Raw genomic sequence first — 19,439 nt, forward strand, 5'->3', positions numbered from 1 at the left:
TCCTTGAACCCACCTGTCCCCAAATCACCCAGTACAAGGCCACATCCTGTACTTCCTTTCAGACACCCCTTACTGAGACACGCAATGAACCCCCCAGGGTGCGTGTCCTTCACTGCGGCAGAGAATTAACAAACTCATCTTGGTTCAACTGTACATGAGTTCCTGGTCGTCTCTGGCTGCAAGGCACAGGAGGGACTTGGGTGTTGTCCTGCCCTAGCGGAGGGATCCTGGGACTTTTTCACACCTGACCACAGGTAAAGGTTTCTCCCCTCACCTACTTTCTGTATCACACAGGCACACTGGACCCACAGCCTTCAAGGTGCCTTTTGCCACTGGAACTCTTGAGCACTGCATTCTAGCACGGCATTCTAGATGCCGTCGTGGCGGACGTTCTTCCTGTGGTCCTGGCCCAGCCCCCTCGATGAGCGCTCAGAGCCACAGGTCTTACAAATCACCTTATTCAGCTGCCTCAGCAGGGCCAGGTTTCTTCTGCTGGTTCTCTGCCTGCTGCCCACCTCGGGTCACTGATGGCACTCACGTGACATTCTGCAGGACACTGCCTAGCTTATGTGTCTTTCTTCTCTACACCAAAAACCCCAGTAGCCAGAGAGCATGCCTGCTTCACCTCAGCATTCGTGCAACACTGACTGCCTGCCGCGTGCTACTGAAAGGAGATACACATGTCCCCAGCACTTGTCCAGTCACTCAGCTTCACAACCTCCTTACTCCCCCCTGCCAAACCATCAACAGAGCTATAAACCAAGCAGTGTTGCCCTGCTGTCAGACTATTTAACGTGTTTGCTTTTTCCCTAAGATCCATCATTTTGTTTTCTCTTGTTTCATCATCAGCACCAATAGTGAGCTTTATTTATCAAGCCATTTCTTATCCAGAATGTTTATAATCACTGTTACCACCTGAAAGACAGAGTAGAGAAAAGTCTACACAGCTGACCCGAGAGGTATGTATACATACGCTGGGTGGGCACTCAGGGTTACTCATTAGGAAATAGAAGGGGAGGACCAGAGGCTCGTGCAGAGAAGTGTCAACACAGCAGCTCGAGGTCCTTAGAAAGGTCTGCTTGCAGGGCTGGCTCTTGGCTGGCATCTGGGAGCTTGGCTGGTAAACAATTCTTGCCTGATATAAAATCTCTAATTGAGAAGGGTGGCTGACTGTGCCTAGCTTGTGCAAATAATGAGGTTTATGCTAAATACCTGCTTCCTTCTGAGAGTCTGGCATTTTGGCCCATGCTAGGCAGAGGGTATCTGTGTGACCCAGCCCCTGATAAAAATCTGTGACCAGGGGTCCCCCTTGAGCTTCCCTGGTGGAGAGCACTTCTGTCATCACAGCTGCCTGCTGAAGGACCTAAGCATGTCCTGAAGAACTCTGCTAGAGGAGGACCATCGGAAGCTTGAGTCTGGTGATTCCGCCCTGTGCATCGTTCCCTCTTGCTGGTTTGCTGTTTACTCTTTTCCTGCAGTAAATCTTAGTCACAACTCTCACTATGTGCTGAGCACCGTGAGTCCTTCCAGTGACTCACAGAACCTTAAAAACCCTATGACACGGGCTCCAAGTTCGAAGGTCCACTATCAGGGTTCAAAGACAGGGTGGGGGTTCAGGTGTCCTGGACTGAAGAAAGCCACATGATAATTGATGAAATGTCAGGTATTCATGGCGTCGTGAGCTCTGACGCGTTTCCTAAGCGTGAAGGAGAACAGCCAAATGCCAGCGCAGACACTTGAAGAGCTTGCTAGATCTAGCGGGGGGGAAAAATGACACGACATTTTCTCCAACTAAAATGCATCTTTTAGCACTAGCTCTAGGGCTGAGGTAATAAATTGCTGCAAGCAGTGGATGCAGGTAGGAAGGGTAAATCCTTTAGGCTTAAGCAGCTTCTCTCCTTTTCCTCCCACGTGGGGCCATAGGGAGAGAGGTGCTCAAGGAGCCTTGCTTGGCCCAGGCTCACTTCTGATTTGGGACTTCCCCGGTGGCTCAGTCGGCGGAGAATCTGCCTGCAATGCTTAGCCATTTGGTTCCCGTTTGCAGAACTTCCTTGGCCTTTTCACAGCCCACTTCACATGCATGAGGATTGCTCTTTCCCTCCTCGGCCATTCTTCCAGCAGCTGGACCGGCGCACAATTGCCCTTTGTCGACAACACACTTTGAATCTGGTTTGTTCCATACGATTATTTCCTTCTTGGAAGCACATTCTGGAGAGTGATTTGTTTGCATTAAAGAGCCTACAAAGCGAAGAGCCTCACACTCATTTAGGAAGCCAGGCTGCTAAACGGTCGTGGAAGGAAAAGCCCTCTTTGGTGTTTGGAATATTCCTCCGAAGGGAAGTTTCTTCCAGAACAGAGAGTGTGGGCTGAGATCCTTCCCATGGAGCTGACTGGGAGATACTGGTCTGAGGAAAATCAGGCCTGCTGGAGTCTTTTCACACTTGACCTTGGCAACTGGGGAGTTATCTTTGGCAGAAAGACAGGCTGACCAGCTGCCATATGTTTGGGCATTCCTCATTTTATTGCCCTTCCCAGACATATTTATTTTTTGTGTGTGGCAGGGTTGTGGCAATCCTGCACTGTCGGATGATAGCATTTTTTAGCTACAAATTTTTTTTTAATTTAAGGTATGTATATACTTTTGTTTTTTTTCAACATAATGCTATCGCACACCTAATAGGCCACAGTGTAGCATAAACATAACTTTTAGATGCACTGGAAAGCCAAAAAAAAAAAAAGCATGAGTCGCGTAATCCCAGTATTATCTTACGGCAGTGGTCTGGAACCAAATCCACAGCGTCTCTGAGGTGTGCCTGTGGTTGTGAACAGCAGCACGTGGGTATGGGGTCAGAGAGACCTGGGGTTGAATCTCTTCTCTGCCACTTTCCAGCTGTATGATCTCAGAGAACTTCCATGCAGTGATGAGACACATCTACCTCAAAGGCTGTTGCAAATTTTAAACAAGATGTGATGACGCTTTGTAAATCACCAAATGCTGTAGGAACGATAACAACAACACTGTATGCTTACATATCACTACCCATGCCCCAGGCACTATTCTAGGTGCTTATCCTCTCTAAGCTTATTTTAATGTATATCCACACAATCAAGTATCGCTTTTGCACTGATAGAGAGATTCAGCTGGTTATGTGAACCCAGATTACGACCCTTCTAGGCACCTATATCTTCACCTATATCCTTCTAAGTCAGCTCATCCTGTTGGGGTGCTTTTCCTGCTGATCCTAGCTACCCAAGGGCTTACCAGTCACCCCAACAGCCATTCACAGAAGAGGAAGCTGGGGGAGGAGGGGGCGAGAGGGCCAACTCCTACAAACCAGGGATTTGAGCTCTGTCATTATATAAGCCATGTGACCTTGGGCAAGTCCATCTGATCCCAGAGCCCAGCCTCTTTCAGCTGAATCATGGGGGCCCTGCCCCAATACACACTTATTTTCCATAGGGGAGCCCTAGAAGTACTGTGTCAATAGTTTTTAGGTAAGACTATGATATCATCTGATGTGAAGAGCCAACTCATTGGAAAAGACCCTGATGCTGGGAAAGATTGAGGGCAGGAGGAAAAGGGAAGGATGGAGGATGCGATGGTTGAATGGCATCATCGACTCGATGGACATGAGTTTGAGCAAACTCTGGGAGATGGTGAAGGAAAGGAAGCCTGGTGTCCTACAGTCTATTGGGTTGCAAAGAGTTGGACATGATTGAGTGACTAAACCACAATGACATCATGAGGGTTTCCCAGGTGGCTTAGCGGTGAAGAATCTGCCTGCAATGCAGGAGACCTGGGTTTGATCCCTGTGTCAGGAAGAGCCCCTGCAGGAGGGCATGGCAACCCACTCCAGTATTCTTTCCTGGAGAATCCCATGGACAGAAGAGCCTGGCGGGCTACAGTCTATGGGTCGCAAAGAGTCAGACACAACTGAAGTGACTTAGCATGCATGCACACATGACATCATGAATCATGGAATCTTCAAGCTGAGGGGTTTGAAGGAAAGGAATTAACATTCATCAGGTCCTGGTATGTGCCAAGTATCATCTTTTAAACTTATGATTATTATTTTTTTACTGAATTACAGAGTAAGAAATATATTACACATGATGACCTAGTACAGGTGCTGTGTGTAAAGTATAACTAAAAAAAAAAATTCACAAAATAATACTGACTTCACTATGTTTGATATACTCTGTTCTGCTCCTCTCCCATCCACTTATGACCAGTATTTTAAATGATGGTGCTGAGCTGCGCCACTGATTTCAGGGTCAGGCTTGGTCCACAGGTGGGAAATGGAAGCCTTCACCTTTCATGCGCACACGTCTTTTGTGCACATTACAACGTTAGGAGGTATTCGTGCCCACGTTACAGGTGAAGCAACTGAGGCTCAGTAAGATTCAATCACTTGCACATCATCATCCGGTTCCTGAGTGGCTGAGCTGGGATCCTGAGACCGACTCCACAGCCCATTCTCCTTCCCAGTTATCTTGCTGCCTGAGAGTCCAATGACTCCCTTTGGCTGGTGAAGGAACTGATGCCCAGAGAGGAGAAGTAAGTTGCTCAAGGTCACCCTGGGAGTCTAAAACTGAAACCAGATGCATCCCTGGATTCCACACACCCCAGCACTGAACTAGGCTCCTGTGGGCAGAAAGCTCTTTTCCCAGCATTGGTTACTCCCTTTCCTCCCTGAAGTCATCCGGGGTTATATGAAGCTGAAACAGACCAAGAGCCACTCTCCTTGGACAAAGCTGCGCTTACAATAGGAAATAGTGCTTTGCAAATAAATGTCTTTTGGTAGGAACTTTGTCATTGAGCACATCATTGCTTCCACAGGAATTGAAAGTCACGTTGGCTAAAATCAAAAGCAAAACTCTGGCTTACTGTACCTCTCTGCACACACAGTGGGCCTTAACCTAGTTTCAAGAATGCAATCTATCTTAATTTACAGTAGCTTTGGATCTCCCTGTCTCTTTTCCCCGCCTGCCACATCAGCAGGATGCATGTGTATTAGCACATACTGCCCACCAGGGAGCGCTGCAGTGCACACCGAGGGGGAGTGAATTTGGGGTGTATTTCAAGTCCTCTCCCAAGGAACTCACAAGAACAGCCACATTAGTGTCTGTCAGATACCAGCTCCCAGATCACAGCAAATCCATCAGAGGTGGTGCTGTGGTGAGGAGGCCCCAGGCTGATTTGACCAAGGCAGTTTGAGGCAGCTGAGCAGAAGAAAGGGCTGGAATCAGGGACACTGAAGCCAAGATAGAAAAAAAAAAAAAAAAAAAGATGAGGCAAAGAGCCTCCCGTGGGCGGCACGGCGAGGCTGGGAGCGGGAGTCGGACAGTCAGGTTCAGAGATCCGGGCGGTCAGGATGCAGGGAGTACGGGGTGAGGCCGGGACAAGGGGTGAGCTCGATGACGGAGGCCGCAAGGAAGTGGGGAACGGCGTGGGGCCGGCCAGTGCTCAGGGATCCTGCAGCCGGGATGAAGGAGCTGCGAGGCCAGGAGGACCAGGTGAGAGCCTTCCACACACCGAGAGTACCGAGACCCCATTTCAGCCACTGGACTTAAGGAAACGGCAGTCTTCCTCTCTGCTTAAGAAGCTCTGCGGTGGGGCAGGGCAGGGCAGCGGGGCCCCCTGACCAGGCTCATAACCCCTTCCCACGGCCTCCATGCCCCGACCGGAACTGAGCTCCCGTCCTCTCTCCTGGACTCCTGCAGTAGCCTCCTGCTCTGATGCTCCAGTGCTTCCAGAATGACCCTGCCGCCCCGCCCCACCTCCCCTTCTGACCTCCTCTGCACCCGAGCTGCACTGGCCCCCTTGCCTCTGGGCCCTGGTACCTGCCCTGTCCTCCGCCCGGATGCCTTTCCTCCAGACAGTCTCACTGCCAGCTTCCTCCCCTGCCCCACAGGTCCTCCTCTCAGGGAAGCCTCCTCTGGTATTTAGAACTGCAAATGGCACCTCTACCCCCCCAACACACACACACACAGCCTGGCATTCCCCATTCCCTCTCCTGTAACACTTATCATCCTGAAACATCCACTATCATTTAGTTTTTAAATCTGTTGATCAGTTTCCCCACTGATGAGCAGACTTCTGTCTGTCCCGAGCAGGCTGGAAACATAATAACCTAAATCAGTAGGTGCTCAACAAACATTGTTAAGCGACAGGCGATCGGCCCAAGTCTCCAGATGTCCCCCCCAGAACACTCTGCCCCCATATTCCCATGAACACCCCATGCTCCAGCCCCAGGGGACACACCAGACATGTGTCCTCGCCCATGCCTTTATCCTCTGACCTTGGGGGTTCTCCAGGCAAGAATACTGGAGTGGTTGCTGCAGTCCGTGGGGATCACAAAGATTCAGACATGACTGAGCGACTAAGTACCAGCACACACACATTCCTTCATCCACATAGAATGCTCTTTCTTCCCCCTTCCTTACCTGGAAGAGTCCCTGGCAGCCCTCCAAGCCCAGGGACCAGCACTTCTTCCACAAAACGTTCTCTGATACCCACTGGTTGGAATTTTTCTCTTAAACTTCTATGACGTCTTTTATCCAGTGTGTCACAATTAGAGAGCGACCTGGTATGACGATCTCTAGGCCCTGATTAGCTCTAACAGGTTAGGGATTCAATTTAAGTTTTGGCAGTTAAAAGATGCTTACTCCTTAGAAGGAAAGTTATGACCAACCTAGATAGCATATTCAAAAGCAGAGACATTACTTTGCCAACAAAGGTCAGTCTAGTCAAGGATATGGTTTTTCCTGTGGTCATGTATGGATGTGAGAGTTGGACTGTGAAGAAGGCTGAGCACCGAAGAATTGATGCTTTTGAACTGTGGTGTTGGAGAAGACTCTTGAGAGTCCCTTGGACTGCAAGGAGATCCAACCAGTCCATTCTGAGGGAGATCAGCCCTGGGATTTCTTTGGAAGGAATGATGCTGAAGCTGAAACTCCAGTACTTTGGCCACCTCATGCAAAGAGTTGACTCATTGGAAAAGACTCTGATGCTGGGATGGATTAGGGGCAGGAGGAGAAGGGGACGACAGAGGATGAGATGGCTGGATGGCATGCATCACTGACTCAATGGACATGGGTCTGGGTGAACTCCAGGAGTTGGTGATGGACAGGGAGGCCTGGCGTGCTGCGATTCATGGGGTCGGAAAGAGTCGGACACGACTGAGCGACTGGACTGAACTGAACTGAACACTGACTAAGAAGGAAGTTTATGTTCTGGATACAGCTAGATTCACCCCCCAGATTATGTATATTATTATTAACAGCATTGAGCTAATGAAAACATGGGCTTCCCTGGTGGCTCAGATGGTAAAGAATCCACCTCAATGTGGTATTCTGTTTCTATAAAACAGAACAAGTAGGAGAGGATGGTGCTCAGGAAAGATAACAAACGGGCAGTGGTGTGAGGCAGGCATGGACTCAAACCCTGGTTTTGCCATTTATTAGCTGTGCAACCTTCAGCAGGTCACCTAATCTCTCTGAATCTTAGATTTCTTGGCTAGGAAATGGGAAAAAAAGTTAAGAATCAATGGACTAGTTGTCTCCAAGTCCCTTCTAGCTCCCAGATTCCCAGATGCTTTGACTCTTGCAGGCCCTTCTAAATCCTGTTTGGAACGTGGGTAACTGTCCAGTAAGAGACCCTCATTCCTGGGCACCTCTGATTTCTAGGATGGAGTGCAGGCTGCTCATGGGGCAGAAGGGTAGTCAAATATAGGGGTGTAATCTCTACCCCAGTGCAGGAACCCAGTTTCCTGTCCTAGAAAAGGGAGCCTTGTGTACCATGGCTGGGTAGCTGCAGTACTCTAGGGAATTAGTGATAGCTATTCTTACAAGATTTTTAAAACGAAGTCTCATGAGCACGGGCCATGGAGGGCAGAGGATAAATGGAGTTAAACTGGTAATGAGCTTTCTCATCCTGCCTGAAGATGCTCACCTAATCTACTGACTCTCAATAAGCAATTTGGCTGCCTAATTGGGTTAACCGGTAATTTCCCTTTTGACACCCAGGCTGCTTGATAATTTGGGGGGTAACTGTGATTCTGTTTCATTGTTTCTTTTCCATGTGAATTTCTCACTTTGCCTCTGGGATTAGAGCTAGGAGTAAATTCTCACTATGTCCCAGGCCCACCACGCCTCCTTATGCCTCCAAGCCCTGCTCGAGCAATTGCCTCCACTGGGAACAACTCAGAACCCTCACCTTCAGCGCAATCCTGCTCGTCTGGCCTGCAAGCCCAGGTGCGTCGTGTGGGTGGGATGGAGGAAAGAGCCTTCGGACACGCAGGGCAGAGTGAACGGCTCCTTCCACAGTCATCCCACAGCTCTTTCAACAATGAACATTAATAGCGAGCAAGCATTAAGGACCAGCACAGACCAGCCGCTTTGCCAAAGCTGTGGTGCAGGCTCACAGCAACACTTCAAGGAAGAAAGATGGCATGCTGTTTTTGTACTTTTTATTACTGTGGTAAAACACAGATAACCCTTTCAACCATTTTTAAGCATATGGTAATGGCGGCATTAAGTGCACTCACTTTGCTATGTAACCAGAGCTATTCCACCATCCCAAACTGAAACTCGGTACCTGCTAAACCCTAACTCCCCGTTTCCCTTCTTATGACCCCACGTGGCCACTGGCACACAGTTTTAGAAATTGCGGGAACTGTTGGGTAGGGAGGTGAGGTGACGTGCTCAAGGTTTCAGAGCTGGGTCCTGGCATGGCCAGGACCTGGGACCAAGGCTCCTCACTAGACGCCGGGACTGTGTCTTTTCCACCCTGCCTGCAACAGACAGAGCGGAAAAGCTGTCACAGCTCTACCTCCCCTCTTGAATATTTGCCAAGATTCTCAATTCTAGAATGATGCCTGGTCCACGGAAGGAGCTCAGCACAGCTACAGAACAAATCACAGAATGAAACTGCTAAAGAGGCACTGCGTCCACCTGACCCTGTGGTTGGAGCGCAAATGCAACCTCTGCTTTCTAAAAAAGCATTTATGGAGTGCCAACTGTGTGCCCTGGCATGACGCCAGCTCCTCCTTGCTGTGGCCCAGCTCAGCAGGAGGGGCCTGAGGGCTGGTTCCACCTGACGGCCCTGAGGGGAGAGATTTGTGTTTACATTACCCAGTCAATTCTGTATTTATTTTGGATATTAAGCAGTGACATAAAAGCTGCTGACATTAACCTTCAGGGGCAGAAATTGGCTTTAATGGACCCCATAAAAGTTATTATTGATGGCAGCTGCCTGCAGCTTCACCATGACCTCAGCAAAAGCCTCCACCACTATCAATACTGTTGACAATTACTATTGACTAATGCGAGGCTGGGCGTGGAGGCAGTCAATGTTCCCGTGGCTGGAAGTTGCTAGGGATCATGCTTTGGTGTCCTCACTTGCTGATTCAAGTAGAGGTGGGCAGAAGGTTCAGCCTATAGTGGCAGAGAGACCTGAGTTCAAACTCAGGCTTGGCCCACCTGCTGAATTACTGGCTGAACAATCTCCAGCCAAGTCAGTAGACCTTCTGGAACCTCAGTTTTCCCATCTGGGAAAGGGGAATGCCATGCTGTTTCATGAGGGTTGAAGGCAGTGGCCCACATGCAGTGTCTCGACACATGGTAGGCCCTCAGTTTGGCCTCCTTCTGTCCCTGAAAACTGGCCACACTGAGATGCATTGGCCAACACGTCCAGTGGAGTCAGGCTCTGTTCTGATGGTAAGATCAGACTTCTCATCACAGATAAAGGAGAAAACTGGGACCAGGAGGATGAAAGAGAGAGAAGGAGAGGAGAGTACCGGGGAAAGAAGTGAGAGCAGGAGAGCCAGGAACAAGAGGAGGGCAGCCTCGAAAGAACAGAGACACCTGCGAAGAGCCTGGGGGCTCCAGCTCAGCTAGACACACGGCTGCAGCACGCCCTTCCCCTCTGAACCCCAGTCCTTGGCTGTAACTGAGGTTGACGAGAATGTTATCAACTCTTTGGGGGATAAAGGGGAGTCACTCCTATGGCTCATTCACATTCAGCATGAGCCACTGTCATTATTTAAACTCCAGTACAACAAAGCCTGCCCATGCCAGAGACGCACAAGATGTGGGTTCGATCCCTGGGTCAGGAAGATCCCCTGGCGGAGAAAACGGAACCCACTCCAGTATCTTTGCCTGGTTAATCCCTGGACAGAGGAGCCTGGTGAGCTCCACGGGGATCTCAGAGTCAGACACGACTGATGGACTGAGCACGCACTCACATCAATTAGGTCAACCTGGCCGACAGTGTCGTTCAGATCTTCAGGTAACAAGGACACTAATGTCATTTTCCAACCTGGAGCAACAGGACAGGGGCCGGGGCACCCGAGGGATGTGTGGGTTTGGAAGTCCAGGCCTGGAAGGGAGGAGGTGTTGGATCTGCCTGCCCATCTTCCCTGAGCACAGAGCTAGAGTGCTGTGGCCCGGCATGGAGATAGACGTTCAGGAGGCAAGCGTGGTGTGGCCAGGGAAGCAAGAAGCCATCCCCCTGCCCTCCATCAAAGGCCGAAGCTCTCCAGGCTTGTTGATTATGTCATTATCGCCCAACAGAGGCTTAATTCAGCAGCAATTCAGCTCTCAGGGAATACACAATAATGTGGGTGGTATGCACTTCATTCTGTCATGACTTTATGGAAAAATGATCATTTGTCACCATGGCGAGAGCCTTCCAATGAACAAGCAGCCCGAGTACTTTGCTGCAGAGGAAATTCACTATGTTACACAGGCCCGAATTCAAGTCGTGAATTCGATGACCTATACAGGTTTCTTAAACCTCTCTGGGCTATGTGCTTCTTATTCTGTGCAGTGGGGATGATAAAACCTACCCTGGGCAGAGAGGCTGTCCTGGTCTCTGCCACCCTCCCTAAGTCTTAGCTGCCAGACCCTAGCAGGACCCTCCTCCATGTGGACCTTGTCTACAGGCTGCCCACTCCTCCAACAAGCTGTAGCATGAGTAAATGAGACCAGACAGTTAAGTACTTGGCATTGTGCTTGGGGGCCTAATAATCAGCAGCAGGTGTTAACTATTATGTTTATAATTTTCCTCTTATACACCTTCACCTCCAATGCGAGGACTTCAAATCATAGAATCCTACATCTAAAAGGATCTGCAAGTGATTTGGTTCATTTATTCCCCCTAAGTGTTCACTGGAACACTGCTTTTATTGGATCTTTTGAGAATAAAGGGTTCTTTATTCTCAGGTCAATTTGGGGGATGCTGCTTGCTAATATATCCATCAGCATGATTAATAACATGTTAAAGGTTCTGAGAAGTCCCGCAGTAAGGAAACTGGTTCAAATTCCTTGAACTTAATGTTTCCTACACTATTTGACCACAGAGCACTCCCTTCTACCCACCCCCACCTTCAATCTAAGAAATATTAACATTCTAAGAACACCAGGAATGCTGATTTCATTAAAACTGCTTATTTTACAGATGAGGAAACTGAGGTCCTCATCTATAGTGAGAAAGGATCTACACTCCAGGTCAGTGATGGACCCGAGGCTGCCTGCCTCTTTGTTGGACACCACTTTCTCTGTACCGGCTTCACACATCAAATTCAGTGCGTAGTCAGGAAGAGAGAGGAGGGTTTCTGGCTGGGCTTGGGCCTAGATGGGAAGGAGGATAAGGGGGTGTGGATGGCTCCCCAGCACAGAGAGGGCTGGTGGTGTCAAGGGAGGGTGAAACTACCAAGTTGGGGCCCATCACCTTCTGCTGTCCCCATCCCCTAAACCCAGTGCACAGGGTCCCGAGGAAACACCCCGAGTTCTCCAGCGGCAGGGGTAGAACAAGGATTTGCAGCCCTGCTGCTCTTGACTCTCTTTGGAGATCACATCTCTCCACTGGACAGTATCCTTACCTAGACTCCTGCACGATCCAAACCTGGGACTGTGTTGTGCATATAACTCACTGGAGCATCCTTGTTAGAGGCGAACTGCCTAAGCCTTCACCGCTGACCTGGTGTCCACCCTCTCCCCACCCCCGACACCCTGGCTCCCCAGATCCTGGGCAGGAATCACACAGGATGCTGCGTTTAGAGCTGGAAACCAGTAGGGGGCGCTGGTTTGCAGCTTGCCCTCCCCACGTCACCCCTCCCACGTTTGGTGTGGCGGGGGCCAGCAGAACCCCTCCCTGGACTTCTGAGAGAAAAAAAAAAAAAGTCCAGCCTCCTCCTCCGTGGGGACCTTTTTTGCCCAGAGACCCAGGAGCACGAGGCATCGCAGAAAGAGAGCTCGCCTCGGTGGCCCGCTGCAGGCCTATGTTCAACTCGGAGTCCCTCCGAGATCTGCCAAACAAGCCTCCAGAGAGAGGCAGAACAGCCTGAAACCTGGCTCCCTTTCCTTCCCCCGCACCAAGGAGGCGCGCGAACAAGCTGTCATCTCTTTCTCCCCCAGCATCTCTCTGGCCTTGGAACAGGGCTGCGGAGATGAGAGTGGACTAGAGTCCAGAGCCAGCACTTCCTCAGATCTGCAGATGAGATCATGGGAAAGCTGGGGGAGAGACGGGAGTTTTAAGCTACTCCAACATGACAGCTCTTGCGTGAAAGCCATCCTCCCATCAGCAGAAGACCCTGGGGTGCAGCAGCGCCCACGGCGAGTGCCCAGGGTGGCTGCAGGCTTGTGAGCAGAGTTCTGGGGGGGAGGGGGCACAGCTGAGGCCACAGAGGATGGGCTGTAACGGGTTGGTTACGCTGCCCTCTGGCCCCTCCGCTCCACCCACAGGCAGCCTGTAAGCCATAACCCTGTCCCTTAGGCACCCCCTCATCTGGAAGAAAAGAGCAGTGACCCGTCTCTGGCCTGTCACCCGTGGGTGGGGTTATTTCATGTGACTCTGTGAGAGGTTCTGCCTTCTGACCACTGAGAGCAAGGCAATTTTCCATCGCCTTCACCAGTGCCCCCAGGTAATGGAGCAGAAAATCAACACTAATTAAAATGCGGGGCCTGGAAGCCCCGGCTGGCGGCGCGGGCTGGGCGGGCCACTCACCGGTCTCTGTGTTCTCGTGCTCCGTGTCAGTGAGCGTGAGGTTGGAGTTGGCCCGGCTGGACAGGCAGGAGCTGCGTCCTGACCGCGTGCTGCGGCCCCACAGCCGCACGGGGTGCTCGGGGGACAGTGCGGCGTCCGCCTCCAGCTCGGCCTCAGAGCTGGCGCCCAGGGAGTAGCCGCAGTGGGGCAGGCCTATGTCCGTGCGGTACAGCGTCCCGTGCGGGGGTGTCACCTCCCCCAGCCCCAGCTCGCGCAGGCTGAAGTTGGTGCCTAGGAGGGAAGGCAAAGGAACTGGGTTAGGGTAATGGTGGGGGTCACCCCCCAGAGGCCTGACCCCTGCTCCAGGACTCACCCTTGTCCTTTGACTCACGGCGGTGGTCGATGCGCAGGCCTTTCCTCCGCGTCCTCCCCACCAGCCCAAAGCCTCCACACCTTAATGGAAGGTCCAGCTCAAACAGCCCCTCCTTGAAGTCTCCCCTTATCCTACACTCTGTGCAGCAATGGTCACTACTTTTTTCTGAGCCCCCTCTGAGAGTCCTCAGCTCTGGGCATTTTGCAGAGCAGAGCTGTTTAAGGGCCTGGACCCTCTGCTGGAGATGGCTTCACTGGGGTAGGGGGGTGAGGACTGTACCCCATTCATTTGTAAATCCCTGGGCCTAGGGCACAACCCGGGACCCAACCCTTGGGGCTCAATACACATCTGCTCAGCTGACAGAGGGCTTCTGCTCTCCTCGTCCAGGCCGGGGAGGGCCGGCCAGCAAGGAGGGCTCCTGAATAAGGCAGAAGCCTCGCCCATGAGATGCCAATGGGCTCCTCAGGACCCAACGCTCCTTTCTGGCCAGGTCAGGAAGGCCTGAAGCCAGAAAGTGAAGAAGATGGTGACAGGCTGAGAAAAGTGGGCTTTGCACAAGGGAGGAGCCTCTGCCCTCTGCTTTGTCAGCCCAGTGGGCTGCAACAGGAGTTAGCAGGCTCTGGGGCAACCCAGGGAGCCAAGCACACAGCCAAGGCTCGGGGCTGCTGGCAGGTCTCTTGAGCTCCTGGGAAAGCCTGGAGGTGCCCAAGACAGAGGCCAGGAAGACATGGATGAGGGCAGCTCATTCAGGGATCAGTGTCTGTGGGACAAACGGGATACTAGCTTCCACAGGAAACAGCCTCCACATTCCGCAGTGTCTATCAGGCACGGCTTCTTCCTGATTTCTAACATTCTCATGAGTATTTTGGGAGATGGGGAAGGACAGGTGGATGCAGGCACTGAGGACCATACTCCAGTCAAACCTGTGGGAAATGGACTTGCAATCAGGGAGCACCACATTTCACCCAACCAAGCCGGCCCTGGGTGTTTCCTGACAGGCAGCAATGAGCAGGGTGTGGTTTCTGACTTCACAGAGCTCACAGTCAGTGGGGAGATGTAACCCAGACCATGATGAAGGGTTAAGGCCCTAAGTATGGGAGGATGCAGGGAAAGAGTTCTAGGGGCACAGAGGGTGGGAGTTTCAGAGGAGAGGTTTGTGGATCAGAGTAAATGTGAAGAGTGGAGTAAGAAGAGACAAGGGGAGGTTGTACGTGCTTTGAAGGGCATGACACCCAGGAGCAGTCCTGATGAGGTCAAACTGGCAAAGGAAGGGAAAAGGAACTGCCTTCAAGGCAGGAGGGGAGCCAGCAGAGATGGCCTCCTCTCCCAGTCGTGGCCATCACTCTTACCAAGAGTTCCTGTGCCTTCCCCCCGCCACCACCCAGGGTCTTGGTCAGTTCTGTGTCCAGACTGGCATAGAGTAGCTCAGCAAAAGTTAGTTAAATAATCAGACAGACACACTTTGGTAGCAAGAACTCTTGGGGGTGGATAAAGGTGGGAGGAGAGAACTTAGCTAACATCATAGGATTTTTGAGGCTAATCCGCCTGCAATGTGGGAGACCTGGTTTTGATCCCTGGGATGGGAAAATGCCCTGGAGAAGGGAAAGGCTACCTGTTCCAGTATTCTGGCCTGAAGAATTCCATGAAGTGTATAGTCCACGGGGTCGCAAAGAGTCGGACACGACTGAGTGACTTTCACAGGAAGGCAAAGGGAGGAAGAGAACTTTGTAGGCTGCAGTGCCCATGCCTGCCTATGAGCTGAGAACGCTTTCTGCTTGTTATTTATGAAGACAAGAGCGGCTCCTTCTGGTCCCGGCAGGGCTCACTGAACTCCACCAAGCATGGCAGCACAGAGTTGGAGGAGAGCTTTGGCACCACTGGTCGCTTCCTCTCACTGAGACCCAGAGATGGCAACCAGAAGCAGGCAGCGTTTCTGAAGCATCTGCTTTACGCAAGTGTCGCGTGGTCCATCTACAGTCCTCCTCATTCTCCCCACCACTCTATAATTAGCAAGCATCGCTGTGACCGCACCATCCAGGTGAAGACACTTAGGATAATAAAAATGGCAGAGTCACAACTCAAACCAGGTCTGTCTGATGTCAGAGTCTGAGCTGTTAACCACAAATGGGAAAGAGCTGAAGACGCTTTGCCTTTAAAGCACCAGAGGCAGTCTTGCTAACAGGTCAGCTTTCCATGTGGATAGAAGCCTGGGGGAGAGGCCAGCTGGGCGGTCAGGCTCTATGGATGTGTGTGTGTGACCAGCTCCTCTTGTCTCTATGATCTTGGGCAAATGAATCATTGAGGTTGTTGTAAAGGTTAACTAACATCAGAATGCATATAAATTACACGGCACAGCCCCCTGCTAACCTTGTCCATGGAAGGGTAGTGGGCAGGGCAGAATCAGGGAGGGCCGTGTGAACTGTCAGGGACTTGTAGAGGCCTACCCAGCATTGAAGAGGCTCTGCAGGCAGAAAAACAGGAATCACTGAGGCACCAGGGTAGGCGACTTATATCACAGCAGGGGTGGGAATAACGAGCAGCCCTGCAGGGCTGGATGTGGGTGGTGGGGTGTGGAAAGGCGGGGGATAAAACAGCCCAGAAAGACAAAGACTTGGGGAAAGCCCTCTGGTGTTGAGGAACTCACGGTAGGGAACAACGGGGAGTCAGTCTCTACTTCGCTCTAGCTGCAGGGCTGAGCATGGCCCAAAAGGCGGCAGCACTGAGTGAAGAGGGGTTGTGGTCAACCCCCTAAGAGAGATGATAGTGGCCGGAACTGGGATAGTGGCTGATGGGATAGAGAAGAGGGATGGATTTTAAAGGTATTCTGGAGTTGGATGGCTAGGCTTTCATGACTGTGGTGTGTAGGGATTGAAGGAAAGGGAGTCAGGCACCAAGATATCCCCCCAGATTACTAAATTCTTAGGTCTGGGATCACCAGCGTCTTCCTCTCAAGGTCAGTGAAAGTCGCTCAGTCCTGTCTGACTCTTTGCAACCCCATGGACTATACAGTCCATGGAATTCTCCAGGCCATAATACTGGAGTGGGTAGACTTTCCCTTCTCCAGGGGGATCTTCCCAACCCAGGGATCAAAGCCAGGTCTGCCACACTGCAGGCGAATTCTTTGAGGGAAGCCCACAGAGCTACTCATAGCCTCAAGGTCAGGACAGTGCTTAATGCAGAGAAGCTGCTAAGATATGTTCGCTGAATGAATACACATAGAACAAACAACAAAACCAATAACTAGGACTTACTCAGCACTTGGTGCTATCACACTTACCTCGTAAACGCGTCCTCTCATGAATCCTCGAGACAAATCAGGGCAATGAAGAATGCTCACGGCCTCTCACCGGAGAGGCTTGGAGGAGAGCCGGAAACTGCTCAGAACTCAACGCCAGGCAGGCGCTGACACGGAGCCAGCACCTAACCGTCTCATTAAGCCCACAAGAGGGGTGAGCAGGCAAATGAATGAACCAAGAGCGTACTATAGCCGAGGCTCTGAGCAGAGTCAGGCTGCCAAAATAGCGGAGAGCTGGAGTTGACCAGGAGCGCTAGACCCCACTGGGCTCGCCTGTCAGCTCACCTGCCGCCCCAATGTAAACCACGTGCGCCCCCCGTCCCAGGGCACACCTGTGTGCATGCGTGACCCAGCCGGGCCCCGTTGCCCCCTGGGCACACTTGTGCGCAGGCGCATCCTAACCCCCTACCCGGGCGCCCTCACCTGCGCGGCAGAACTCCTCGGCCTCCTGTGGTACCAGGTCCTTGACGCGGCTGCCGTAGGTGAGGCGCGCGTCCTGGTCGTAGGCCTTGAGGGTCTCGCTGGAGCTGTAGGACTTCTGCGGGGCCTTGCCCTCTTCGCTGTCGGCCGACGAGCTGGTGTAGCGGCGTTCGGCGTCGCGGCGCCGGGTCAGCGAGCGGTATGGCTTCCTCTCCTTCACGTCCATGGCCTCCGGCCCGCGCTCCTCCACATCCACGAACAGGGTCCTCGCTGCGCTCAGGGCCGAGTGGTCTGGAGCCCGAGAAACCAAAGAAAGGGCGTGAGCTGCGGACCCAGGAGGAAAAGGAGAGCCCGGGGTCCATCCCGGACTTCGCTTCACCCCGCAGCGCTGCGGATGAGGGTCCTCAGGCTCTGCAGACTGAGGGCTCCATGGCCACGCAGCCGTAAGTGGCACAGGGGGAACTTGCACCCAAAGTCGGTAATGATGAACCCCTTCTTGTCCTGCTCGGTGACCTCTCCACCTGTGAAGATGCCTGGAGCCTCTCCTTCAGTGATGGGTATCAAGAAAGCTGATATCGAAGGCCAGAGAGCACCGGTTTTTCAATCGCCCTGGATGGGATCACATGTGTATAGGGGCCCTGGGACAGGGCCTCACACAGACTAGGGGCTCCTTAAGAATATGTGAAATAATGACTACATTCAGGCACTGCAGTAAGCGCTTTACATATATTATTTTATCAAATGTCATATGTCCCCAGATGTTTTTATTTTCTCCAAACTTTTCTGGAAATGAGCAAAGGTGTAAGCAACCAATCCACAGTTATCACCACTAGATAATTAATTACCTGCTTATTGTCTCTTTTCTTGCACTAATATGTAAGCACCATGAAAGCAGGGGCCGTGATACTTTTGCTCTCTCCTGATTTACTGCACCTCGGAGAAGGCAACGGCACCCCACTCCGGTACTCTTGCCTGGAAAATCCCATGGACAGAAAAGCCTGGTAGGCTGCAGTCCATGGGGTTGCTGAGAGTTGGACACGACTGAGTGACTTCACTTTCACTTTTCACTTTCATGCATTGGACAAGGAAATGGCAACCCACTCCAGTGTTCCTGCCTGGAGAATCCCAGGGACAGGGGAGCCTGGTGGGCTGCCGTCTATGGGGTCACACAGAGTCGGACACGACTGAAGTGACTTAGCAAGCAAGCAAGGTGAAGGCTGGTGCCTCTCATACATATTTAATAAACCAGCCAACCAATCTCCATCTGACAGATGAGAAAACTGCCATGTCAAACCTCCTTGAAGATGACTTGGGTGTGAGTATCAAAGCCAAGATCTGAAACCAGGTCTGTTTGACTCTAAAGCCCCAGTTTTCCTATTTTATTATTCCCAGGTGAGTCTCCTCCCTCCCACCACACAAAAGTGTCCTTACAGGTAGGCTGGTCCTGGCAACCATGCCAATCAGAGAACTCCCTCATCTCCAGACTTGTCCATCTCATTGGAGGCGCCACAGCACCTGCTGTATACATCTGGGGTTTGCCAGGGTATCTGATTGATGGGAAGCTCCTCATCTCCTATTCTCTTTTCCGCATCTTGACTATTTTGCCCTGCTGCTGCTGCTGCTGCTAAATCACTTCAGTCGTGTCTGACTCTATGCGACCCCATAGATGGCAGCCCACCAGGCTCCCCCGTCCCTGGGATTCTCCAGGCAAGAACACTGGAGTGGGTTGCCATTTCCTTGTCCAATGCATGAAAGTGAAAAGTGAAAGTGAAGTCGCTCAGTCGTGTCCGACCCTCAGCAACCCCATGGACTGCAGCCTACCAGGCTCCTCTATCCATGGGATTTTCCAGGCAAGAGTACTGGAGTGGGGTGCCATTGACATTTTTAAAAGCAGTTATGTCACCCTCTTTCTCTTTCCATATGTCTTCCTTTGGCGTTGGGGTCCAAACGTAGCCAGCCCCCTGCAAGAGTCAGGAGGTCAGCACAGGAGGAAAGCAGAATATCCTGCACAAAGTATGATTAGAGCTCTTTCCTGAAACATACAACCTTCTCAGGCCTTTCATAGTTCCACTTTTCAGAGCAACATGGGCATACAAAATGTGCTGTTGTGTCATGGTCCTAACAGAGAAGTACCAGAGCAAGAGCTGTCATCAAGGAGTCTCAGTGACCAACAAGGAGGGTGGTAGGTCTGTCCAGTGGGGCAGTGGTGTTCAGTGCCTGCCCATGCTGTGACACAGGAGTTTAGGGGGTTTGTGACTTTTTAAGACAGGCTGGAAATTTAGACTTGGATGTAAAACGTCTGATTTTTAAATGTTATCCATTATTATATGTAGGCCAAACTAAACACACTGATGGAAACCACT

General features: G+C 51.6%; 1 protein-coding gene across 11 annotated transcripts in view; it reads right to left on the reverse strand.

Annotated features, from left to right (window-relative positions):
- The window catches only part of TENM4 (teneurin transmembrane protein 4), a 1,822,236-nt gene that overhangs the window by 429,412 nt on the left and 1,373,385 nt on the right, over positions 1-19,439 (reverse strand). For all 11 annotated transcript variants that reach the window (XM_027532088.1, XM_027532098.1, XM_027532094.1 and 8 more), the window contains 2 exons: positions 17,080-17,367; positions 13,010-13,279 (listed from right to left, as the gene is read on the reverse strand). In XM_027532088.1, the coding sequence (XP_027387889.1) occupies positions 13,010-13,279; positions 17,080-17,367 (558 nt within the window). The remainder of the gene's footprint in view (positions 1-13,009; positions 13,280-17,079; positions 17,368-19,439) is intronic.

Source organism: Bos indicus x Bos taurus, chromosome 29, assembly GCF_003369695.1.
Source record: "Bos indicus x Bos taurus breed Angus x Brahman F1 hybrid chromosome 29, Bos_hybrid_MaternalHap_v2.0, whole genome shotgun sequence".
In the NCBI taxonomy this organism is placed as follows: domain Eukaryota; kingdom Metazoa; phylum Chordata; class Mammalia; order Artiodactyla; family Bovidae; genus Bos; species Bos indicus x Bos taurus.